Genomic DNA, 25,964 nt, shown 5'->3' with positions numbered 1-25,964 from the left:
ACATCTGGTATCATCAAAGAAAACCAAAGAAAATCTTTGATGATACCAGATGTTGATTTGATCTGATGATACTAGGTTGGTCTACTCTTTAGAGCATGGGAATATGTAGAGCACTTCATGACTTAGTGGAAGAGAACTGGCATATATTCTGTTGCATCTCTTCAAAAAGGGGTGTCAAACTCGCATTGCCACATCATCACGTGATGTATCACGCCTTTTTTCCTCTTCGCTAAACCGGGGGTGAATGGGGCTAGAAGCGTGTGACGTATCTAGCCCATGGGTCACGAGATTGACACCGCTGTTTTAAGAGAAAAAAATTATTTGGTGCTTTCACTGATAGCTTAAGAGAAGAACAGATCTATTTAAGTCTGCCAAAAAAGCCAACACAGTTCTAGGCTGCATAAACAGAGGGATAGAATCAAGATCATGTGAAGTGTTAATACCACTTTATAATGCCTTGGTAAGGCCACACTTGGAATACTGCATTCAGTTTTGGTCACCACGATGGAGAAAAGATGTGGAGACTCTAGAAAGGGTGCAGAGAAGAGCAATAAAGATGATTAGGAGACTGGAGACTAAAACATATGAAGAACGGTTGCAGGAACTGGGTATGTTTAGCTTAAGAGAAAGAAGGACTAGGGGAGATATGATAGCATTGTTCCAATATCTCAGGGGTTGCCACAAAGAAGAGGGAGTCAAACTATTCTCCAAGGCACCTGAGGGTAGAACAAGAAGCAATGGGAGGAAACTAATCAAGGAGAGAAGCAACTTAGAACTGAGGAGAAACTTCCTGACAGTGAGAACAATGAATCAGTGGAACAGCTTGCCTCCAGAAGTTGTGAATGCCCCAACACTGGAAGTCTTTAAGAAGATGTTGGATAGCCATTTGTCTGAAACGGTATAGGGTTTCCTGTCTAGACAGGGGGTTGTACTAGAAGACCTCCAAGGTCCCTTTCAACTCTGCTATTGTATTGCATTGTTTTGTATTGTATTTAGTTCAGCTGAGCATTGTGGATGGGATGATTGGCAAGTTAGGCTTCATCCTAAATGATTAAAATTTTATCTACAGGTGTTTTAAATAGAAATAAAAACAATAAAAATAAATGCTACAGTATAATCTATATAAATCCAAAGCACAAGTTAGTTTTCCAGTGAAGATTATTTTCTTAATAAACGTGGTTCGCTAAAAGGCACAGCATATTGTAAACAAATGTTTCTTGCAAGAAATACCAGCAATGAATATTATTTTGCCATAGGTTCCTGTAACTTTTTTTTGGCCTTCCTGGATACCAGTCTTGCCCCTTGAAGCAAGCTATTTCTTTATATTTGTTATCAGAAGCTACTTCTAGCTGTCTCATGTTCTTTTTTGTGTCCTACAGAATTTGCTTAAGGTAGGCAGTGCTTTACTGGACAACAGCAACAAGCATCATTGGGAACTGATCCAACAGACAGAAGGTGGCACAGCACAGCTGCTCAGACACTTTGAGGACTATGCAAGCACTCTGGCCCAGAACATGCGCAAGACGTACTTGAACCCATTTACCATCATCACACCCAACATTGGTGAGAGAATAATATTAATGTCTCCTAATTAGCAAAATAGTAGTTGTCTCAATTCTATGCCTTTTAGATAATTATACAGTGGAGTACCTTGGTTCTCAAAATTCTTGTCAAAATGTGTTGAGTACCAAATTTGATGAGTTTCAAAGCAGTTGAGTACCTTGGTACTTGGTACTCAATTACTTTGAAACTCATCAAATTTGGTAAACACATTTTGACAAGAATCCCCCCCCCCAATACTCATTGTTTGTTTGGTACTCAATGCACAAGCTAGTACTTGTTGGTCTCATCTGCCTTGTGACTCATTACATTATTTCTTATGGGAAAAATTTGTTTGGTACTCATCATTTTTGCTGCTCATCACTCCTCCCCAAATTAATTAAGGATGGATACCAAGGTACCACTGTACTTACAGTACATTAATCTGCATGTGAATAACAACAATGATAAATGAAAGAGTTGATTATTATTATTATTTAGTGTATGATGAAAACATGACAGAAGAGAAGTAAGTATATATACATGGTCCCATAATTATAGTAACACTTCTATTGGGGTATGGCAGCGGCCTCAAAACTGCATGTCCAATTTAGCTATCCAGGCACTCTCCCCTGGCGTTGCTTCATGCAGATCTTCTAAGAGACCAAATAATGCATGTCATGGACAATCTTGCACAATATGCATATCACTTTGCATATCAGCACTTCAATCCCAACAAGGGGAATCTTTCCATCCCCATTGATACTGGGCAAAGGCACTTCTTTCAGAATCACAACCAGGTGCTTTGGTAGAGGGATCACTAATGGTCAAGCCACAAGTAGGTACCTTGGACCATTCCCCTCCTCAGGAAGTCTCGGGGTTGAAACTGGAAAGATGTTAAGTGAACGGCTGTTTTCCAAGCTGGACAATGGGATTACAATCCATTCAACGAAAGTGGTATTTTGTGTTTATATACAGCTGAAGCACCCCTGTGTGTTTTGTTGTAGGCTCCATCTTGGAAAAGGTATTTTCTTGTAAATTTGGGAATAAGAGACTATTTCTTTTAAAATGATGCTTGCTACCAGTTTCTATAAGGCCATATATTTGAATCATCAACAATAATTTACTCTAAATGTTACCTTGATTAAGGAGTTGTGGTAGAAATACAAATGTATTTATCAAAAGCATTTAAATTGATTATTTAACTAAATATCAAACATGATATTGAACTATCATGTTTTTTAAAACAGGCATTATAACTCTTTTCCTATGATATCCCCATAAATGTCCAATAAATCCAAGATATGCCTAGGATATTACCTGCAAATTAATGATAGAGAGCTGAAATGAGGTTTCTTAGTTTTATTTAGTTAATTAGAACAGGGATGTCAAACTCGGTTTCATTGAGGGACACATAAGGGTTGTGTTTGACTTTGAGGGGCCAGGGTGGGGATGGCCAGCTCAACGTCACTCATGTCGGGGGTGCTGGTAGGGTCCGAGCGCTCTGCCAGTGAAAAGGGGCTCCCATGCTCCATTTTCACTGGCATAGTCACCGCAGGCCAGTCCTTCGCTGTTTCCAGGGCAGCCCTGCTGGCCAGATCTAAGCACCCATGTGCCACATCCAGCCCCTAGGCCTTGAGTTTGACAGCCCTGGTCTAGAATATTCCCCTCATTCACAAAGTATATTAGCATGGCTAAGTGAGCCTAAGTGGGTTGTAAGTCGGTGTTAGCCTTACTGTCAAATATCGCACCTCCAGGAATAGCACTAGGGCAGGGGTCGGCAAACGTAAACATTCAAAGAGCCATTTGGACCCATTTCCCACAGAAAAGAAAACACCGGGAGCCACAAAGGTCCTAACCAGAAGCCCCCTGTTCAATTCTGGAGCTGAGCGGAAGTTCAGTTCCCGCACCATAGAGTCTCCTCCTAGCGCGGCGTACTTTTTCCTCTAACCGAAAGCCCTATCAATTATGGAGACAACTGGAAAACCCTCCCCTTGCCATAGAGTCTTCTCCTGGCGCACTGTGCTTCTCTACCCCCCCCCCACCAGAAGCTCCTCTCAAAATTGTGGCGCCGAACGATGACGGAGCCGCAGCAGAGGGAGGAAAGAGCCACTTGCGGCTCCAGAGCCGCAGTTTGCTGACCCCTGCACTAGGTATACTGGTGTGGTGGCATTGCATAATATAACTTTGTGATTCCTCCACAAATTTATTTAACATAGTCATTGAGCAACAACAACAACAACATTAGTTATTATGAGTATCCTTCCCTGCTTTGTGCAAAAAATATTTCATTATACCAATTGATGATGAGTGGGCATATTCTGGAAATAATGTTTTATTTTTGCCATTATGAGATGGTTTGAAAGTTAATGTGTTCGTCTGTTGCTTTGGTCTGGACATACAGTAGAGTTAGGATTTATGACAGTATGTGGAGATAAATGAAAGGTACATAAATGCTCACTCAAGAACATCCAGGTCTGAGTGAAAGAGTTATAAGTAAAATAATCCAGCTGGACACTACCATTCAGTTGGCTTGATGCCTCATGCCTCGTGTGTGTGTCTCTATCTCTCTGTTGGCAGTTATTTCGGTGGTGAGGCTAGAGAAAATGAACTTTGCTGGTGCCAAACTGCCCCACTATGAGACACTCCGTGGGGAGAAACCACCCAACATAGAAACTACTGTCATCCTGCCTGAAAGTGTATTCAAGGCTCCAGAAGGCAAACGTGAGTTTTGGGTGTGGGTGAAAATTCCTGGTATTGTAAAAGAGACGAGGAAGAGGAATCGATTGATACAATCCCTCTTTGGCAATACAACCAGTTTTCTTTACTGCCCAGGCTCTTTTATCTGGGGCATGAGCGGTAGAAGAAGCATTTATCACATATATCGTTTATAATACCCTGACTATGTCAGAATGCACAAGATTGCACGGCAGGAGACTGTATACCATCTTGAACAAATTGTTGCCCAATCTTTTCGTTAAAAATCTCCACATCTCCTGAAAAATGTTGGCTGCTTTTTTGTTTCCCCAAACAAGCAGACTACAAATATTGGAAATAAACATTAGTGAAATCTTGTTTATCCTGTTGCTCTAGCAAAATAAAATGTGGCTCCATGTTTCATGTTCATTTTTCAGAATCTTCTGTGGCCAGTGCCAAACATTTGCCAGGCGCCAATGAAGAAGAAGAACATGCCCTTATGACAAGGCAGAAGAGACATCCAGATCTAAGTGAGGGCCAGGCCATTGCCAGTGTCATCATCTACCGCAACTTGGCAAGTCTGCTTCCAGAGCAGTATGACACAGATAAAAGGAGTCTAAGGTAATGTCCCGCATTGCATCTCAATACACGGATGTATTAGTTGTTCTGACCTAGGCTTCCCCAGCAGCACGAAGCCGAGTCTTCGTCCCGGTAAACTCCTTGTATTTAATTTACAGTGAATTCCTCTCCAGCAAAGTCTTTCCTCTCCCACAGTCTTTCAAGATAGTTCACAGTTACCGACCTTCGCCAGGCTTGGAGAGTGGCCAGGCCGATATCTTTTAGATGCCACTTGGCAAGAATGCAGGAATGAATTAATTGTCTCCTGCAAACACCCCCTCCCCTTTCACTCCCCTTTCATTCCCTATGGAAGGGGCCATTTACCGTCCACTTGAGGCCTTACTCCCAAGTCGATCCTTGTTCCTTAGCTGTTCCCTTTGTATGGCACCTCTGCGCATGTGCACACTGGGAACAGACTCCAGCTCTTCATCTGCCTCACTGATGTCTGACTCCAAAGGCAGCTGATAACTGTCAGACGGCCCTGGCCCCATATCTGCCTCCAACACTGGGCACTCGTCAGAGCCTTCCCCAGATTCCAGGACTGACCCATGTTCCTCCCCAACCTCCTAACTGTCCAAATCTGCTGCCAGCTCTGCTGACCACTGGTGGGCCACAACATTAGTAGAGGGGGGTAGAAATGTTTAGATAATGTTTGTGTTTTATTGCAAATCTTCTTTGGGGTTCTCCATGTTGTTCATTGAAAGGGTTGTTGAAACTCCAATAGCTTCATGGTTGTCTGAGCCACAAAATGGTTGTTGTTATTTAGCTGGCTGACTGTCTCGGTTTAGAAACTAAGCAGGGCATATTCTGGCTAGTACTTACTTGGATGTGAAAACCCAAAATTGGGAAGTTAAAAAAATATCCCCTGAAGCAATTGCAAAGCTCCGTCTGTAATGTTGCTAAAAAAAAGAAAGCTATCGATCTCGTCATTAAATTTCCGGGAGCCAAGTTTGATTTGAAAGAGATTTTGTTTTATTTTTGAAGGCCTAGCAAATGTCTGAAAGCACTAAATGGGGAGGGGGTGGGGTTAATGGTAAGCAGAATGCAGCCTTACAGAAGGGAAACAGTGATTTAAGTAAATATATTTTATTGATTTACGTGTTTCATTTGGCTTTACCATAAGTTGATTAACAATCACGGCTGCTGTTTGTACTTACTTTGTGGATGTTTTTATTGTTTTAATGCTTTTTAATTGTTTTATAATTTTAGAATTGTAAGCCGCTTAGAGTCACTTGGCTGAGTTGAGCAGCTATAGAAATTGAATAAATGGATGGATGAATGTATGACTAAATAAATGCCCTGTTGTCACCACAGAGTCCCCAAGCGTCCTATCATCAATACCCCAGTGGTGAGCATCAGCATCCATGACAACGACGCATTGATGCAACGGGCCCTTGAGAAACCCATCACTGTGCAGTTTCGGATGTTGGAAACTGAGGAGCGGACCAAGCCTATTTGTGTCTTCTGGAACCACTCCATCTTGTGAGATCTATTTCCCAGGCAAAATGGCTAGGACTGCCATAGAATGAACAGGGAGGGAACAATAGATATTGGGATGGGGGGCAGGATTCCTCGGGCTGACTCTGCTATTTTTCAGGGTCAGTGGGACTGGTGGCTGGTCAGCTAAAGGCTGTGAGGTTGTCTTCAGGAATGAAACCCATGTCAACTGCCAGTGTAATCATATGACAAGCTTTGCTGTGCTGATGGACATTTCCCGCAGAGAGGTAAGAAAAATAAAGACTCTACTTTGAGGATAGGAGAATAAGGCAAGGGAGAATTCTGAAGGGAGCATAACATAGTAGCAGAAGTTAGGTTTTGGCTCCTTAAGGATGATAGACTCATAGGGTTGAGAACAGCTATTTGGGCCATCAAGTACTCCTCCTACTCACTGCTGGAGCTCAAAACAAATAGCTATCTAGCCTCTGTTTGAACACATTTAGTAAAGGGAAATAATTGATTCTACTATCAAATTGCTCTTGCTTTTAGGCAGACCAAATAATAAGATGCATGGGTATCCATTAATAAATTCTCTGTTCCTCCCAGAATGGTGAGATCCTACCCCTGAAGACGATCACATATATCTCCATTGCTGTGACACTGGGCAGCCTCCTGCTTACTTTCTTCTTCCTGGCTGGATTGCGAACTCTGCGATCCAATCAACAAAGCATCCGCAAGAACCTAGTGATTGCGCTATTTTTTTCTGAACTCGTCTTCCTACTGGGCATCAACCAGGCTGATCTGCCAGTAAGCATCTGTACGCATGGTAGAGGAAAAAAAAACTAAGTATCAATACAATAATTGCTATCTAATACTAATGAATAGTCAGGCATCCCACTCCTCCCCAACAAACCACACAGGGTTATCTGGCATCCGCGCATCCTTCTTTGTTTGGGTGCCTTTGAGAGCCAAGAAAACTGCCTTAAATTAATAGCAGGGGCTCCTGGAAATGTGAATCAAAGAGAGGAAAATATCCTAATTGAATTCTGAATATATAGTGAAATGTTTCGTTACATTTCGTGTTTTGTGTACATTTGGAACAGGTTTCTAATCCTGCTCTTTTGTCTCTTTCCATGATAGTTTGCCTGTACCGTCATTGCCATCCTGTTGCACTTTCTGTACATGTGTGCCTTTGCCTGGGCATTGCTAGAAGCATTGCATATTTACCGCATGCTGAGTGAAGTGCGAGACATCAACTATGGCCCGATGCGCTTCTATTATATGGTCGGATGGGGTGTGCCAGCATTCATCACTGGTGAGGCCCGCACTAAACTTCATATAATCTGGCATATGGCCATGGCCCTTCTGAGGCCATTATACTCTTTGTGAATCTTATCTATATATATAAAAATGGCTCTGTGTGTGTGTGTAATTTCAACCAAACTTAGTACACAGATGACTTACTCTCTGGAAACAAATACTGTGGGGGTAAGACACCCCTAAGACCCCTGGGGGGGGTGTTCTGTTACGATATAGCCCGTTGTACTGCCATAAAATGGCTTCTACTGTACAGCTCAAGGGAGTTGCCATGGTAACGGCTTCACAGTACTCCACAAGGGGGCTCCCTCTGGTAAAGGGAAAAATCCAACATTAGAAATTATGTTTAATCTGGACATCCCCCCCCCCCCCCCCTTATGAATAAATACCCGGACAACGGCAGATTATCAGGTAGTTTTATTAAAAAGAAAATAGCTTATTTTATTAAAATAAAATGGTTCCTTCCTCTGCTAGCCTTATAACAGGTAACTGAATCAATTCAAGCAGGATTTTTATGTATTTATTTATCTTGAAATTTATTTGCTGCCCATTGTATGCCCAATGACTTTGGGCGGCATACAACATAAAAACATTAAAACAATCAATTATAAAATAATAAAGCAGATAAAATCATGAACAAAAGATGGCAAAGGAGGGAGCCAGGTACATGGGGGAGGCGGAATAGGATTAGTCCACCACCTCCAGAGTGAAGGTCTTCCATTAGGAGAGCCATCGGGCAGGACCAGGCCTTAAAGCTCTTACAAAAGGTCAGGAGGGTGGGAGCCAACCTCACCTCAGGGAGGAGATGCCCCCTGCTGGCATGGGTGGGGTGGACCAGTCCCATCTGGGTCAGACTGTTGCTCAAGTAGTCTAGACCCATGCCATGCAGGACAGGTGACAATCAAAACCTTAATACTGTTCTGTCAAAGTTCGTTCAATTCCAACCTGCTGTCTAAGCGGCAATCTTCTAGCTGTAGAGTAGATGAAACGTTTAAGGACTTATGTTTCCTCTTTATTGATTGTTTTGTGTGGTATTTTCTTTAGGACTTGCTGTGGGCCTGGATCCCGAAGGATATGGGAACCCAGACTTTTGTTGGCTCTCCATCTATGATACCCTGATCTGGAGCTTTGCTGGTCCCATTGCTTTTGCTGTTGCAGTGAGTAGAGAAGCAAAGGAATATGGGGAGGAAAGGCAAAAGACCCACATTTCACATTATCGGAACAGCTGCCTGCTTCCATACGACTACTACTGGTTTACATGGGGTGTAAATTATAAATGCATGATAAAAAGAGAGGTTTTTTTTAAAGGATGGACATGGCAACTTACTTTACTTTCACACAAGGGTTTAGTTTTATTTATCCAGCGTGTCAAGGACTGCCTAGTTCTGCCGTTTTCTTTTTCCATCTGAAATACTCTGAATAACTTGGAAAACAATGTTCTTGGTCAACTGACTGAAGATGCAATGGAAGGCTGAGAAGCATTGCCCAGAATTGCAGATCTTCCCTTGCTCCAACAGGAACCTCAGATGATGGGTTACATGAGTTTCCCAATCAGTCAGACAACAGTTATAAAACTGAGGGGTCCTTGGTGCTCTCTGAGCTTGCTTGTTTTTTTGCAGACATTTCATTACCTTAACTAGGTAACATCATCAGTGCTGGTGCTAGGTATAAGACTCTGATAAAAAAGAGCTGATCTTTGCAAGAACCAGGAAAGGGCACTGCCAAGAAAAGAGGGATTGAGACAGTATTTAAAATATTTCAGATTTGGGAGGATGCACTATTAGGGAAATTTAGTATTAAACTTTTCCCTCTTTCATTCTATAGATGAGCGTCTTCCTCTATGTCCTGGCCACCAAGGCCACTTGTGCAGCTCAACAGCAAGGTTTTGAGAAGAAGGGGACAGTGTGAGTCTGGCATTGTTCATGCACAACTACCCTTTTCAATGATTATGAGCTTTTAACTGTTCTTCCATGTCCCTGCAGTGTGATTTCTACTTTGTTGGTCCTACGTGCCTTTCCTCTGAGTTATCACCTTTGTTATTGTCTCCACCTTATTTTACCCTACTAAGTTATTCTGTCTCCTGTTTTCCATTTTCTGACTTAGCATTGATGTATCCCAGTAGTCAATGCTTCCAATATTTTTGTTGGAATTGTGGGATCAGTCCTATATAGGTGCAAAACTAGGTAGTATTGCAAAGTCAATGGAGGCCATGTCCCAGAATCAGTCAAGAGAATCAAGCTTATTCATATTCTACCCATGAGACTTGGGGGTTGTTGTGTGGGAGAGCCCACACTGACTGTGCTCTTTCTCTCTCTACTATAGCTCTGGTCTACGGTCGGGCTTCATCTCTCTGCTGATCATGAGTGTCACCTGGTTGCTGGCTCTGCTGTCTATCAACAGTGATGCCATCCTCTTCCACTATCTCTTTGTGGGCTTCAACTGCTTCCAGGTAACTTGGATATATCAGGACATAGCACAATAGCACACATTGGAATGGAATCTTCCCAGGCCAGTCAGCATTTGCTCAATACTATTGAGCTGTTATCAATTCCCTCAGTTCAATTTTGTTTCCACCATTTTCCTTTTTCTCCAAGAACTCGTTTATCTCAATTTCATACAGTAATAGAAATTGAAGAACCAGGCCAAAATTGATTTTTTTTGGGGGGGAATTTCAAGTGGCTTTTTGAGTGTGATTGACCACTGTTTGGCAATTGGAGCAGAGAGCATGCAGATTTTATTGATCATGAGCCTGTATTAGACACGTCAAGCGCTTTCCTATTAGCAAGGGAAGAAGAACTAGTTGTTTCAATGGGTTGGGATCTTTTAAAAGATGAAACAGTTTCTGGACGTGTACTGGGAAACATAAACAGAATTTAAACAGCATTTGGACCACATGTTTTAAACCTTTTAAATAAACCAGTCCTTATATTCTCGAGGGACGCGGTGGCTCAGTGGCTAAGACACTGAGCTTGTCAATCAGAAAGGTCGGCAGTTCTGCGGTTCGAATCCCTAGCATCGCGTAACGGAATGAGCTCCTGTTACTTGTCCCAGATTCTGCCAACCTAGCAGTTTGAAAGCATGTGAAAATGCAAGTAGAAAAATAGGAACCACCTTTGATGGGAAGGTAACAGCATTCCATGCACCTTCGGTGTTTAGTCATGCCGGCCACATGACCACAGAGACTTCTTCGGATAGTGCTGGCTCGTCGGCTTTGAAACAGAGATGAGCACCACCCTCTAGAGCAGTGATGGCGAACCTTTTTTGGCTCGCGTGCCACAAGTGGGGGGAGCGCAGGGGGGTTGAGTGCGGGCATGCTGCACCCATAATGCAACGCGTGACCCCCCCAGTGCGCATGTGCGCACAACGCATGACCCCCCCATTTTTACATGCTTTTTTCGCCCTCCCCAGGTTCCAGGGGCTTTATAGGAGCCTGGGGAGGGCGAAAAGAGCCTCCCCGACCCCCCGGAGGTTTCAGGGACTGTCCCTGAAGCCTTCGGAGTGCTTAAAACCACCCTCCGAGCAAACCGGAAGTCACTTCCAGTTTGCTCGGAGGGTGGTTTTAAGCGCTCCAAAGGTGTCAGGGAAGCCTCCGGACGGTCCCTGAAGCCTTTGGAACGCTTAAAACGACCCTCCGAGCAACCTGGAAGTCACTTCCGGTTTGCACAGAGGGTGGTTTTAAACATTCCAAAGGCTTCAGGGATGGTCCCTGAAGCCTCGGGGGGGGGGGGGGGAGGCTCTTTTCGCCCTCTCCAGGCTCCTATAAAGCCTCTGGAGCCTGGGGAAGGCGAAAAATAGCTTTTAAAAAGGTGAACTCAGCTGGCCAGCGCGCGCATGCCACTTGTGCGCCAGCTGACAGGCCAGCGCCTCGCGTGCCCTGACAAATGGCTCCGCATGCCACTTGTGGCACACGTGCCATAGGTTCGCCATCACTGCCCTAGAGTCAGGAATGACTACCACATATATGCGAGGGGAACCTTTACCTTTACCTATATTCTTGAGCTCTTTGCCTCTCAAAATGATTGAGTCCTATAGAACAACAGGATTTTAATTTCCATTAATAAATAAATAAATAAATAAATAAATAAATAAATAAATAAATAAATAAGTAAGTAAGTAAGTAAGTAAGTATGTATGTATGTATGTATGTATGTATGTATGTATGTATGTATGTATTTGTGTTACAACCCCTGGTATGACCTTTATTTATTTATTTATCAGTACAATTACAACACACACACACACACACACACACACACACACACACACACACACACACACATATATATATATATATATATATATAGGGTTTTTTTAAAGCTTCCCTTTGTTGCTCCAAATATTTGGATGTGTATAGATTTCATGTAGGTTGGTACATACTCAGAGATCTTTTTCACTAAATAATTAGCAAATGATGATTTAAAATAGCATTTTTACCAAAACTATTGCTCTCTAATCCTAATAAAAAGATGCAAAAAGAACATTTTTCTTTTTTACAACTATTGTTATTTTCCCAAATATATTCCTCTACTAGAGCAAATCTTATTAATAAAAGCAGCAATTATTCTTGTTGTAGAAATTGGTGAAGCCCAGTCAAATCTTAAAGAGTTTAATACAACCTTTTGCAGTTGTTAAGAAGAAAAAAAATACTGCTTATGAGTGGGAAGAAATATATGAAACAAAAATAATAAAGACCATGTAGGATTGAAAATAGAAAGTAAGTAAGGAATCTAGGAGATACAGAACCCAGACGATACACTATTAAATGGGAAAGTGGGGGGGGGGAAGAGGGAGAAAATAGGAAAGAAAGTGCTAAATATACAAGTATATATTCAAGAGTGAGATATAAAGGGGGGAAATAGTTAGGATAAATTAGTGAAAGGAAGGGGATAAGAAGTGATACTAAATTATATTTGGGTTTGCGGAAATGCCATCCCAAGAAAACATAAATTGAGATTTGAAAGAGACACCTATAACAACAGAAAAAAGGGAGAGAGGAGGAGAGGAGGAGAGGAAGAGAGGAAAGGAAGAAAGAGGTAAGGAGAGGAGGGTGGAGAGGAGAGAAAGAGAAGGAGAGAGGGTAGGAAGGGGAAGAGGAAGAGTAGGAGTAGGGGAGAGGTAAGGGAAGAAGGAAGGGGAAGGAGAGGAGGAAGGAAGAAAGTAGAGAAGGGAGGGAGGGAGAAAAGAAAGGGGAAATAAGGTAGTGTTAAAACAGGCGGATGGGATGGTAAATAAAGCATCCCAAACTGTATATTATAATCTTTTAAATGGGATACTAAATGTATAAGAATGACAAATGTAAAGAACAACAATAATCATGTGAATGTATACCTATAATTGTATGTAAGAGAATAAAAAATAAAAAAAACTTAAAAAAAAGAAAATAGAAAGTAAGTCTGCAAATTAGGCTACTGGCTTTCCCTTACTATAATGCGTTGGAAACCCAGAATGATACAATTGGTTAAATTGCTGGACCAATACTAGGGAGACCCGGGTCTAAGAACCCCTTTAGCATGGAAACGCCATGATGACTTTGGACTAGTCATTCTCTCTCTCAGCACAACCTGTCTCACATCATTGCTATTGTGGAGATACAGTGAAGAGATCTCCACAGAGACCTCAGCTGCCCTGAGCTCTTGAAGGAAGAGCAAGATATAACTCTAAGAAACAAATAAGCATTATGAAGCTTGGAAGCCATGAGGATGTCATTCATTGCTTATTCTTTTGTTGTTCCATAGGGACCCTTAATCTTTCTCCTCTGTGTCATCTTATCTAAAGAAGTAAGAAAGGCTCTCAGATCTATTTGTGGAAAGAAGCACAGCACTGATCCTACACTCACTACCAAATCTACCTTGACAGCAGTGAGTATTTCAAGACAGTTCCTTTCCTAGGCTCACTGAGGGCCAATAATACCTTTGAGTAGAAAACTATGGGTAATTTGTTGCAGAATTTGACACTGATCTTAAAAGGCAAAATAAACAAAACTTTGACCTGGAGTTGGCATTTTGCTCCAGTTCAGAATTTTAAGTCATATTCTGCATCAAGAGATGACAACGAAGCCACTGGCAATGAAGCAAACAGGCATACATTTTCATGTTTTGCCTAACTGATTCTCCTTCTAATAGTATTATAGAAGGCACATTGAAGCCAAATTATATACAATCTCCAGGTTTGACTGCCTGAGCACTCAGATCTTTTCACAATCAACTCTCACACTTGAAACAGAGTAATTTCATGAAAACTGAGGTTCATCTCTGAATTTTGTGTTTCTTGGATCAGATGGCATGCACAATATTCTATAGCCTGCTTTCTGGTCATCTTCTGAACTTTTATATCCAGAATATAGCAGGAAAAAGATGGTCTGGTTTCTTATAGCAAAGATGAGTTTTGGCAACAGATTCCAAGGAACAACTAGTGAACAAATGCCTGTGAAAAGAAACACACTGCTAGCATTGAGAAAAGAGACCGTGCCGCCCCAGCAGTTTATAGATAGTGTAGGAATTAAGAGCTGTCTCCTTTAAGAAACTACCTCCTGGGAAATGTAGGCAGAGACTTCCTTATGGGAAATGTAGTTCCATGGCATGTGATCATATCTGTGTTTCTGATTGGCCACTGGGGCATTCTGCCTGCACGCGGAACAAAGCCAGTCATTTTAAATGCCATTTTGAACCACGGAAGCAACGCGTGTGTCTCCTCTCTCAACATTGGAGCCAAATCATCATCTTTTTACACCACATGATGGGAGACTTCTAATATAAAAGAGATGAATGGTCAAGTAGATGAGCAATGTTGGCCCAGTGGAAGATATGAAGTCCAGAACTTATATGCTGGTCTTGTTGTATTCAGGTCTTTTCCCGTGTAAGATTGAGATGGTCTTGGCAACGTTTATAGAAAGATGGCAGTTCCGACCACGCTTTAAGCCGAAAACACCAGCCTGAAGATGGCGAGTGAGACCTCGCTGAAACGTTGCCAAGACAATCTCAATCTTACACAGGAAAAGACCCGAATACAACAAGACCAGCATACCTACACCCGTGAAAATCTACGTTTGTGTGTGTGTGTGTGTGTGTGTGTGTGTGTTTATTAAAGGGACTCGTCAAATTACCCCTTGCCTCTCTGCTGCAATTAATTGCTTTCTCTCCCATATTATTCTGATCTCAACAGGCTTATATTTGCAACAATACCTACGTGGATGGGCAATTGTACCATACGCCATTTGGGGACTCCACTGGTTCCTTGCATAGCACAGTCCGCTCAGGCAAGAGTCAGCACAGCTACATCCCTTTTGTGCTCAGGTAATGCTAATGTAAAGAACGTATAATTCTTTCCTTACCCCACTGTATAGGTCTTGCTGCCTGTACTGTGGAACCTTGGCAGCTATCAAATTCTCTATTTTCTGTTCACAGGGAGGAGTCTGGCTTGAACAATAGCCAGGTACACATTGGGCCTGCACATCCCAATTCTTTGTTCTTGGAAGACAAGGATCAGAACAATGGTGAGAGGAAATTAATTGGACAAGTTCTGGACAGAATTGTCTACCACTCCGGGCTTATGAATTGCCTTCAATTGATAGCATGCCTTATAATTTGCTTCTTAAAGCTACAATATAGTGTTTCTCATTTCCATGTAGTCCTTTTCTTGTTATTCCCCCCTCATCTTCCTGATCACCTCCAAGAAGAGCCCCAAGGTCCCTTCCAACTCTGTTATTTTTTTATTCTACCTCCTTTAAATGGTCTATGATTTTGGACACCTATGGTGATTACATGTAAACAAAAAAAAATCACAATTCTTCCTCCTCGTGTTTCTCAGAGTCTAGTCAAAGTTAAATATGTGCTAGGACTGAGAATGTAGTAAATCCATAAAGCCGCAACTTAGTATATTTCATGTTGTTGTATATATATTATATCTGTAAATCCCATAAAACTCCATGATACCTTCATAGAATTACAACACAATTTTCTTCTACTTGCTTTGCTATGCTAAAGCTGTTTTATTCTAAAAGAGAAAGGCAGATTAAAATGAGCATTGTCTTTGTTTGCATACAGAAATGACAAGCCGGGCCATTGTGATATGTGTCTGTGGGACTTTTTATAGACGGATACTTGCCTTTTTCATAGACTCTATCCCATTCCTTATGAAATTGCCATTTTATCCATTCATAGGTAAAGAATCTGTATTTTATCTACATAGTCATCTTGTGGAATAGATGAGGCAGGCAGATAGTCCATTGCCATTCAGTGAACTTAGTCAGTTACAGTATAAAGAGGGGTTTGGGGTTGATACTACAGCTTAGAAAGGAGACAAATTTATTGTGTGAGAAGATCTATTCCTCATACCTATAATTCTGATTTATTTGTTAAATTGTTGAGAGACTAAGAATTAGCCTGGACTTTATAGTTTATAGTTATAGTTTATAGTTTATTTAATTTATAGACCGCCCCCTCTCCCCGTAGGGACTCGGGGCGGTGTACAGACCATTCATAATCAAAACAATAAAAATGACATAAGACATAAGACAAGGAACATAAACAACTCACACACACGGTCTGTTATAAAATCCCAAAACCAATTTAAATATTAAGAACAATTTAAAAACCCGTTAAAACCCCAATATAAAATTTAAAAAGCCATCCAGGAAGGTTTGAATAGATGTTAAATACAATTACGATTATGGTGGTAATTAGGCCAGACCTGCTACTCGAAACAGGTGGGTCTTGAGTTTCTTGCGGAAGGAGCGGAGATCAGAGGTGGTTCTAATATCGGGGGGGAGGTCGTTCCAGAGGGTTGGGCCCATCACAGAGAAGGCCCTACTCCTAGGCACCGCCCGCCCGCATTGTTTAGCGGATGGTACCCGGAGGAGGCCCTCCCTGTGGGAGCGGATTGGTCGCAGGGATGTATGGGGTAGAATGCGATCCCGCAAATAACTAGGTCCCGAGCCATGGAGCACTTTGAAGATGATGATCAACACCTTGAAACGCACCCGAAAGGCCACAGGTAGCCAGTGCAGCTCGCGCAGGAGAGGTGTTACATGGGAGTACTTAGTACTCCCCATAATAACCCGCGCGGCTGCATTCTGGACCAGCTGGAGCCTTCGGGTGCATCTCAAGGGGAGCCCCATGTAGAGATCGTTACAGTAATCAAGGCGAGAAGTCACTAGGGCATGAGTGACTGTGCAAAGGGCGTCCCGCTCCAGTAAGGGACGCAATTGGCGCATCAGGCGAACCTGATGGGACGCCCCCCTAGCCACGGCCATCACATGATCATCTAGCGACAGCCGGGAATCTAGGAGGACGCCCAAATTGCGTACCCTATCCACCGGGGGCAGTTGTACCCCCCCAATAGCCAGAGATGGAATACATTGGCTAAAGCGGGGCGCCGGTAGCCACAGCCACTCCGTCTTGGAAGGGTTGAGTCTGAGTCTCTTGTCGCCCATCCAGACCCGCACGGCCTCCAGACACCGGGACATCACCTCGACGGCTTCGTTGGGGTGGTTCGGGGTAGAAATGTATAGCTGAGTGTCATCTGCATACAGATGGCACTCAACCCCGAATCCTCGAATGATCTCACCCAGCGGTTTCATGTATGTGTTGAACAGGAGAGGGGAGAGAACCGACCCCTGTGGCACTCCACACGTGAGCGGCCTCAGGGTCGATCTCTGCTCTCCCGCCAACACACATTGCGTCCGACCGGAGAGGAAGGAGGAGAACCACCGCAAAACGGTGCCCCTCACCCCCATCCCCTCCAGCCGACGCAACAGGATACCATGGTCGATGGTATCGAAAGCCGCTGAGAGGTCTAACAGGACTAAGATGGAGGAACAGCCCCCATCTTTCGCCCTCCAGAGATCATCCACCAATGCGACCAAAGCCGTCTCTGTGCTGTGGCCCGGTCGGAAACCGGACTGGCGCGGGTCTAGATAAATAATTTCCTCCAGGTGTCGAGGGAACTGCTGCGCCACCACACTCTCAACAACCTTCGCTAAGAAGGGAAGGTTGGAGACAGGACGATAATTGGCTAACTCAACTGGGTCTAGGGGAGGCCTCTTAAGTAGGGGCCTCACCACCGCCTCTTTCAAGGCGGCTGGCAGGAACCCCTCCTCCAGCGAGGCGTTCACCAGACCCAGGAGCCAGTCACGTGTAACCTCCCAGGTTGCCAGTACAAGCCATGAGGGACACGGGTCCAATAAACATGTGGTGGCCCGCAGTCGCCCGCGTAGCCTGTCCATATCCTCGGCGGCAACAGAGTCAAACTCCTCCCAGATAGGTACCTCAAGACTCGCCTCCGGTGTCTCCTCACGATCACTGAAGGGGACCCATTCGCTCCGGATCTGAGCGATTTTGTCCTGCAGATATTCCCCAAATTCCTCTGCCCTCCCCTGTAAAGGGGCTTCCCGCGACCTCTGTGATAGGAGGGAGCGGGTCACCCGAAACAGGGCGGCAGGGCGGTTTTCTGCAGATGCAATAAGGGTGGCATAATATCGACGTTTAGCCACCCTTAGTGCCACAAGGTAGGTCCGTAAATGGGCTCTTACCTGTGTTCGGTCAGATTCGGCACGAGAGGATCTCCATCTGCTCTCTAGGCGTCTCTTGTGGCGCTTCATCACCCTCAGCTCCTCGGAAAACCAAGGGGCCAGGGTGGTTCGCTGCCACCGGAGAGGCTGCAAGGGCGCTACCCGGTCCAAGGCCCCGGCCGCCGCACTGTTCCATGCAGCCGCCAGGTCCTCTGTCCGGGAGCGGGTCAGGGCAACAGGAGGTGGCCCAAGCTCCGTCTGGAACCTATCTGGTTCCATCAGTGGCCTGGGGCGGAACAATCTAAGATCCTCTGGTTCCGCCTCCCCGCGATGGGGGGTGGCGTCAGGGAAGTCCAGCCGGAGAAGCGAGTGATCTGACCATGACAGGGGAGTGATCACCTGATCCCCTATTCCCAGATCACTCTTCCATCGACCAGAGATAAAAACAAGGTCCAGCATGTGTCCTCCCTCGTGTGTGGGGCCCTGAATTATTTGGGTCAGGTCCAAGGCTGTCATGGAAGCCATGAACTCCTGAGCAACCTCGGATGATTCACCCGTCGATGGCAAGTTGAAGTCCCCCATGACTAATAGTCTAGGGGTCTCAACTGCCACCTCCGCAATCACCTCGAGGAGCTCAGGCAGGGCCGCTGAAGCATAGCGAGGAGCCAAGTATGCAATCAGCAGGCCCAACTGACTCCCTGGGCCCCATCTCACACCTAGAGTCTCACATCCGGATATCTGAGGTACGATGAATTCTCTCGGTGTCAAGGCTTCCCGTATAATGACCGCTACCCCACCACCCCTACCCCGGGCACGAGGCTGATGGAATACACGGTATCCTGATGGGCACATTTCCACGAGGGGCACACCCCCCTCGTGGCCCAACCAGGTTTCCGTGATCCCTGCAAGGTCCGGCTCCCCCTCAGAAACCAGATCATGGATGAGGGGGGCCTTATTAACAACGGACCTTGCGTTACATAACATCAGTCTCATGCCACGGCTCTGTAAACCCTGACCACCTAGGATGCGGGGGTTGGTACAAACGACCGGGCGTAACCAACGCCGCCGGTCTCCCAACCAACTGCAGGATCTTCTTCTGTCCTCGCATCTACCCCTTCCTGCGACTGTTGGAATATAGGAACCCTCTAAAGGAACGTTATACTGACTCCCCTCCCCCGCTCCGCTCCCTTTCTCCTCAGCCCCACCTGTTCGTCTGGCTCTACTCGTATTCCTGGTCTGGCTAGACCCACCCCCCGCCCTGGATCCCTTTAAAACATTTAAAAAACATTTACACAAAAACCCCCGGAGCCTCCTCTTCTTCCACCTCTCTGGATTAATACATCCGTCATCAAGGTGGGCCCTTGAAAGGGCAGAGGGCCATATTTGCGAGAGGGGGGACTCCCGCAATAAAATCAGGTCTACCCTAGAGTAAAAATAAACCATGGTTCAGCAGGGCCTCAGATCGAATTGAGGGTGCTACAGATATTAAAATTACTTTACAAAGATGTTAAAATAGGTGCTGTATACAGCACTGAGTCCAGGAGGAAAGGGAAATGCAGAGGGATATAGGGAGCCAGGGCCTGGATACTGATGGTAAAAGGCCATAAGTCCTAGATGGGGATTATGGGTGTAGCAGACCAGTCCATCAGTCTGTAGATGGTCTATAGATGGTCACAGGATGGTCAAAAGATGGTCAAATGATGGGTGGGCAGTAGAAAAAACAGTAGGGAGACGATAAAAGCGGATGGTCGATAGATGGTAAACCAGGGATAGTAACAGGGCTAATAGGCAATGATGAAGATAAAGGCAAAGGCTGCTCCCATCGCTCCTCCCCTCACCTTCGCTCCAGCAGCAGCCATTGCCTCTCCCTGTATGTCCCAATATGTCCAGCACCATAAAACGCCGAGTCGCGCTGCTCCAGCCCCAGGACCATTTCACCAACCTCCAGTCCTTCGTCAGGCCTCCAGGGCTCCCAGCGCCCGGCTCCACGGCCTCTCCTGGCCCAACCAGCATTGAAAATGGCTTGCATCACTTGCATCGCTCCTGCTACGCCCAGCCGCTCCGCACGTTCACACGTTCACACACGCACCATATGTCACACAATCGCCAGCCGCTTTTGTCTCAGCTTTGCCCCGCCGTCCCACGTCGCCCCACGCCATCCACGCCATCCACGCCCGACATCTCATCAGTAGAGGCGGAGGCTGAGGCGACGGAAACAGCCGCAGCAGCAGCCGGCGCTGGCTCTCTCTTCTGCTCTCCGATACTCTCACCCTCGCATTTTCGGCCAAGTTTTCGATCGCCAGGCCACCCTGGGGACCCGTTGGGGTCTTGATAGAAAGCCAGGGTGACCCTCTCCAGGACCCGGCCCTTCCGGCTAACGCAGGGGACCTAGTAGCATCCCTATTCACGCAGGCAAGCCCCGCACGCCTGTGGAGCTCAAGGGCAAGCCGCCATAGCTCCGGAAGCTCCTCCCACCCCAAACTTTAGAAACTGATAGGACAAAAAGCTGTCATAGATCATATTGATCACTCTTGTATAACCAGTTTGGTCTAGTGGTTAAGCCACCCAGGCTAGAAAACAAGAGATTGTGAGTTCTAGACCTGCCTTATGCATGAAAGCCAGCTGGTAACCTTGGGCCAGTCAGTCTCTCTCAGCCCAGCTGAACTCACAGAGTTATTGTTGAGGGGAAAATAAGAAGACAAAGGTATATGTTAGCCAGCTTGAGTTATTTGTAAAAAATAATAAAAGACAGGGTACAAATAAATAGAAGGGTAAGAAGTAAAGCTATAATACAATAATACAATAGTAGAGTTGGAAGGGACCTTGGAGGTCTTCTAGCCAACCCCCTGCCTAGGCAGGAAACCCTATACCGTTTCAGACAAATAGCTATCCGACATCTTCTTAAAGACTTCTAGCTACCTTCAATCGGCTTGATTCCGGGTGAATTGTTGGGATACAGGAACATCTTCGTATGGCAGATACATGAACACAGGAAATTGAAAGAGATAATGTACTGTCTCTTCCACCAACGAGTAAAGCATAGGACAGAGGGATTTTCCCTTCTGCAGAATTGAATTGCTGAAATACTGCATTTACGTAGTATTGTTAAGTGAACAAGGCTACAGTTATAAAGAAATTAGAAGAAAAATAGGTGGAAACGTAACCAAAGGTGGCAGTTCTAAGTTTTTGAAGAGGTATAAGGCGACTCAGTCACTACAAAACCACACTGGTAAATGCAGGAAAAGGTGCACAACAGCAAGTGATGACAGAAGAATTAAGAGATTGTGCCTACGTGACAGAAGAAAATCATCTGGGTGTACACAAGATGAAATGGCGCAATGCAATATGAAGTTGAGTGCAAGGACTGTTCAGTGCAGACTGCAGGAATTTGGCCTAAAATCTAGAATTCCACACAAAAAAAGCCATTTTTATCTCTAAAACAAAGGTTGAAAAGACTAAACTGGGCTAAAACCCATGTTACCTGGACATAGGAGCAATGGGACAGTGTTATTTGGAGTGATGAGACCAAGTTCTCCCTGTTTGGTAGTGATGGCGTTAAAATACACTTTCCCCAAAAAGTTTCCACAATTTTGGCCACTACTGTAATAGGACACTATAGCTACTGCATAGACTGAGCTTGCACAAAAATGCATATACAAGAGAACAATTTAATCGCATGCTATAATCCCCTGATTTGTGTAGATAGTTCTTAAATAACCGATTTGGACCATTAAGATTCTCTGACATGAGAATCTGGTACAAGTTGAGACTGGAGAACAGGTGAGTGAAGAATGCATGCACTATTAATGCAGTCTGGTTACTATTTGTCTCTCTCCCTGCACTTTCTCGGCACAGAACGTGATACTGATTCAGATAGTGACCTTTCCATGGAGGATGACCAGAGTGGTTCCTTTGCGTCCACCCATTCCTCTGACAGTGAAGAGGACGAAGAATTTCCCAAGGAACCCTGCTGGGAGAACTTAATGTGTCCTAACAATGAGAAGCTGCCAGCACTCAGCACTCCAAAGGGTAATGCAAGACAAGGGCAACTCCAGGAATAGCTCACTAAAACTGGAGGAAGGGATGAAGCCAACGCTAGATCAGACTTTATCCAGATTACAAAGAAGTTTCAACTCATCTTCATCATTCTAAAATTTCTGTGATAGATAGACCATTGGTAGATAGATCATTGCTACAGTGACTCCAGGGAACTGAAATGCTTGAGTAAGGTGTGCAATCAAGCTCAGCTTCTGTAAGTTACAGATGCTTTAAAACTATGCAAAATTGTCCATTGAGATAAAACAGATATAATCTCAGTTACGTACAGAGCAAGTTTATTTTTTCATGTAAAGCACTTTATTGTTAGTTCTTCCCTGTCAGTGAAAACTGTGATTTACCATCATCCTCAACAGTGGCATTGATGTCTCTTCTCCTTGCATGTTTTCAAGAGCTGCTAAAGAGAGCTGATATAAACATGTAAATGATGTGACAAAGGGAGAGAAAAAAACCCTGCAAAGCTTGCTCACTAAGATTGCTTCCAGAATAGTGAAGACAGGACAAGACTCCTTCAGTATAGTTTTTCTCTGGGTCTGGTCATGCATTTTTATATTGGTTACATCCAGTGGTGGGATTCAAATAATTTAACAACCGGTTCTCTGCCCTAATGACCAGCTAGGTAAGCCTGGCTTGGTGGTCATGTGACTGGGTGGGCGTGGCCAACTCAACGTCTCTCACGTCGATGGGCGCTTCGTCTTAGCTGTTACAATGTAATAAGGGTTAACCGGAGAGGCAGTTTCTGTAAATCAGGGCAATAAAGATTATGCTAGAAACAACACCAGAATGTTTCCTTCCTGCCTTCCTTATAGGATTAGCCCTCTAAAGTGGAAAAAAACAACACGAGTTTTCTTCCAACAACCAGTTCTCCTGAATAGGTGCAAACCGGCTGAATCCCACCACTGGTTACATCTCCCTGGGCAGAGGCTTTCGTTAAGCTCTTCAGTGTGGCTATTAAAAAGTGAGGAGAGCAGATATAGGGGCAAATGTTGAAATCCACAATCATCTTCTGCTTTCTCACTAGATAACATCTCTGGACCTGGAAAACCTTATTGGCCGGGTGACTTTGTAACCACTGCCAGTGAGAGCGATGGCCACCCTGGCTCAGAGTCGCTGCGGGTAGAACCAATGGGTAAGAATGACCGGCTGGGACTGACAGAGGAGTTGGCCAGAGAGAATGGAGAGGGCATCTTGGGCTCACTGCCTCACCCCACTGCTCAGCCCCAGAAAGGTAAAAAGTTAGATTCTGGGAACTGTAACACCGACTGGTCTGTTTTACCCTAGTCATTTTCTCTTGAATTGCACTAAATACCAAGTTGCATTTTGCAATTGCTCTTATTATTCAGGAGTGAATTCAGCATCTTAAGTCTCTCAGACCAGATAAATATGGATTAGGTGTATGTGAATTGTGGGAATTAATAGAAATAATGTCTTGCCTCTCTGTATGATTGGAAGCAAACAAAAAAAATGTAAAAATGTTTTGCAAACAAGCATTTTCTCAGGTGTGATACAGTAATACAGAATTTAGCTTTATAGGACATGACCTTTTAGTAACCTTTTAATCAACGAATCTAATTGTGTGTCATTCTTTGGTATTCATCCTGGATGGACTAGAAATAAGATTGGGCCTATAGAAAACCCTGGGAACAGGCTGTTCCTCCATCATTTAAATGCCTCTTGGAATCCTGTACAGACAGCATAAGCAGTTAATAATGAAAGAAAAGAGCTCAATTACCAACATATTTTAATATAAATATATTAAATTTAAGCATCATGGTAATCATTTATAGAGCATAAACTGCAGTGCCTATTAATACATATGAAGGGATACAATATTGGTTATGATTAATATTTCCTGTTAATAAAACTAGCTCTCTTTGGGCAGAAATAATGTGTCATTGCAGCCTTTGGTGAGAAAGCTCCATAATACTAATTTATAAGAGTTTATATACATTATATAGATAAGCTGGCAATGCAATTCTTGTAAAGTTAAAGACTGCACTGGAATGAACATTCTCCAAATTACCAGCATAGAAATGAGACCCCCAAAAACCCTGATTTCTTTTAAGATCTTGCTCCAGGTGAGCCTAAGAACATGGGATGTGGTAATATGATGAAGAAAATACAAAAAAACAGATAGCCTTTAGTCAATAATTTCAAGACCATTTTAATTTACCAAGAGGTTTGGATCCTGGTGCCTTTAAGGTTTGGAGATGAAAATGGACACAGCTCTGCTTTTTGTTTTTTACAAGTAGAACAGGGGTGCTTACACCTGGCCCACAGGGCCACGCTGGAAAGAATGAGGGACTCTGCCAGCGAAAACAGGCTCCCAAGCTGTGTTTCCAGCTGTGATGGCTCCTGCAACCCTCTGCCAGTGAAAATGGAGCTTGGGGGAGGTGGAGGAAGGTGCGTGTGGCCCTCCCAAGCTCTGTTTTTCCTGGCAGAGAAGGTTACAGGAGGCCGCCACAGCTGGAAACACAGCTCTATGGCAGAGCGCTCGTGCCGCCACAGGCGCCTCCGACATCAGTGACATTGAGCAGGCCACACCCACTCTGCTACACCCACCCCGCCCCCCTGAGGTCAAACACAATCCTGATGCGGCCCTCAATGGAATCGAGTTTGACACCCCTGAAGTAGAACATTATGGAGCCCACACCTCTATCCATAGAGACAAGTAGTCATATCCTTTGGCCTTGGTTTCCTGACTGTAGCAAGGAATGGTGTGTTTTTTGTTTGACTCTGAATCTTCTGCCCTCAGGAATTTTAAAGAAAAAATACCTGCCACCCATCAGTGAGAAGAGCAGCATCCAGCGCATCCATAACAAGCTCTCCAGCTGCCGCTCAGGGATGGTATCGTTGCATGGTTCTTCGGGGAGCGATGGCAGCCGTGGGGGTGGGGTACCCCGACCCCGACAAACCCTACAGGAGCAGCTCAATGGCCTTACACCTATCACCATGAGCATAAAGACTGGCACAGTGGATGAGGACTCTTCAGGCTCCGAGTGAGTATGGCCGAGCCTTTTTCTTGCTCGCCTGTCCTTGGTGGTTTGTGCGTGACTCTGTGAAGCCTCTTGTCCACACGCCAGATCTGGTGCTTCCAATCTCTCAGGCTGATATTTTGTTATATTTCATAGTTGCCCCCACCTTTATTCCCAGGCTGTGCCTTTAAGGACAAGGTCTATCTACTTACAATTCCCTAGATCCCTCCTGTGTTATAAAAATCCTTTAACACAGGGGTGTCCAAACTTGGGAACTTTAAGACTTGTGGACTTCAACTCCCAGAATTCCCCAGCCAGCTGCTGGCTGGGGAATTCTGGGAGTTGAAGTCCACAAGTCTTAAAGTTCCCAAGTTTGGACATCCCTGCTTTAATACTTCACTGACCTTGGGAGTGGGGGGAAGGGATCCCATCCTTGGAGAATATATTCCTCTAGCTTTGGGCCCAGACTATAACCCCTTAGCTGGATGTAGCTCAGAATGTGAAAGGCAGCATGCAGCCATCTCCTTCTTAGGTGGGAAAGGGAGTTTTTAAAGCCCAGGGCTACCCTGTAGCTTGCCCAAGGGGCAGAGGAGCATGGTCAGAATTAAAGTCCCTGAGAAGTACTCAGCTGCTCCTGTGAGATGCTGTGGGACTTAGCCCACCTACCATCTTCAGCAATGTGATGGGGGAATTGGGGGATGCTATCCTGTTCTAACTTCCTCCTGAGCTCTTTTGCACTAACCCCCTTCTCCTCCTCCTCTCCTCCCTTCTCTGTTTCTTGTTCTCTCACCTCTCGCTTCAATCGCCCAGATTTCTGT

At 44.6% G+C, this 25,964-nt stretch overlaps 1 protein-coding gene across 2 annotated transcripts in view; it reads left to right on the top strand.

Moving 5' to 3' along the window:
- Window positions 1-25,964, top strand: part of CELSR2 (cadherin EGF LAG seven-pass G-type receptor 2) — a 121,181-nt gene that overhangs the window by 90,962 nt on the left and 4,255 nt on the right. The window contains exons 19-34 of one of the 2 annotated variants that reach the window (XM_081946665.1): window positions 1,380-1,563; window positions 4,120-4,263; window positions 4,674-4,857; window positions 6,169-6,336; window positions 6,452-6,578; window positions 6,898-7,098; window positions 7,432-7,606; window positions 8,653-8,765; window positions 9,433-9,512; window positions 9,931-10,057; window positions 13,344-13,466; window positions 14,770-14,900; window positions 15,012-15,100; window positions 21,971-22,144; window positions 23,193-23,300; window positions 24,927-25,170. In XM_081946665.1, the coding sequence (XP_081802791.1) occupies window positions 1,380-1,563; window positions 4,120-4,263; window positions 4,674-4,857; window positions 6,169-6,336; window positions 6,452-6,578; window positions 6,898-7,098; window positions 7,432-7,606; window positions 8,653-8,765; window positions 9,433-9,512; window positions 9,931-10,057; window positions 13,344-13,466; window positions 14,770-14,900; window positions 15,012-15,100; window positions 21,971-22,144; window positions 23,193-23,300; window positions 24,927-25,170 (2,372 nt within the window). Of the gene's footprint in view, window positions 1-1,379; window positions 1,564-4,119; window positions 4,264-4,673; window positions 4,858-6,168; window positions 6,337-6,451; window positions 6,579-6,897; window positions 7,099-7,431; window positions 7,607-8,652; window positions 8,766-9,432; window positions 9,513-9,930; window positions 10,058-13,343; window positions 13,467-14,769; window positions 14,901-15,011; window positions 15,101-21,970; window positions 22,145-23,192; window positions 23,400-24,926; window positions 25,171-25,964 lie in introns of both variants that reach the window. The other variant, XM_081946664.1, reaches the window with a different exon arrangement.

This window comes from Natrix helvetica (genome assembly GCF_964273705.1).
Source record: "Natrix helvetica genome assembly, chromosome: 3".
Lineage (NCBI taxonomy): Eukaryota > Metazoa > Chordata > Lepidosauria > Squamata > Natricidae > Natrix > Natrix helvetica.
This window is presented reverse-complemented; position numbering and strand designations above follow the sequence as displayed.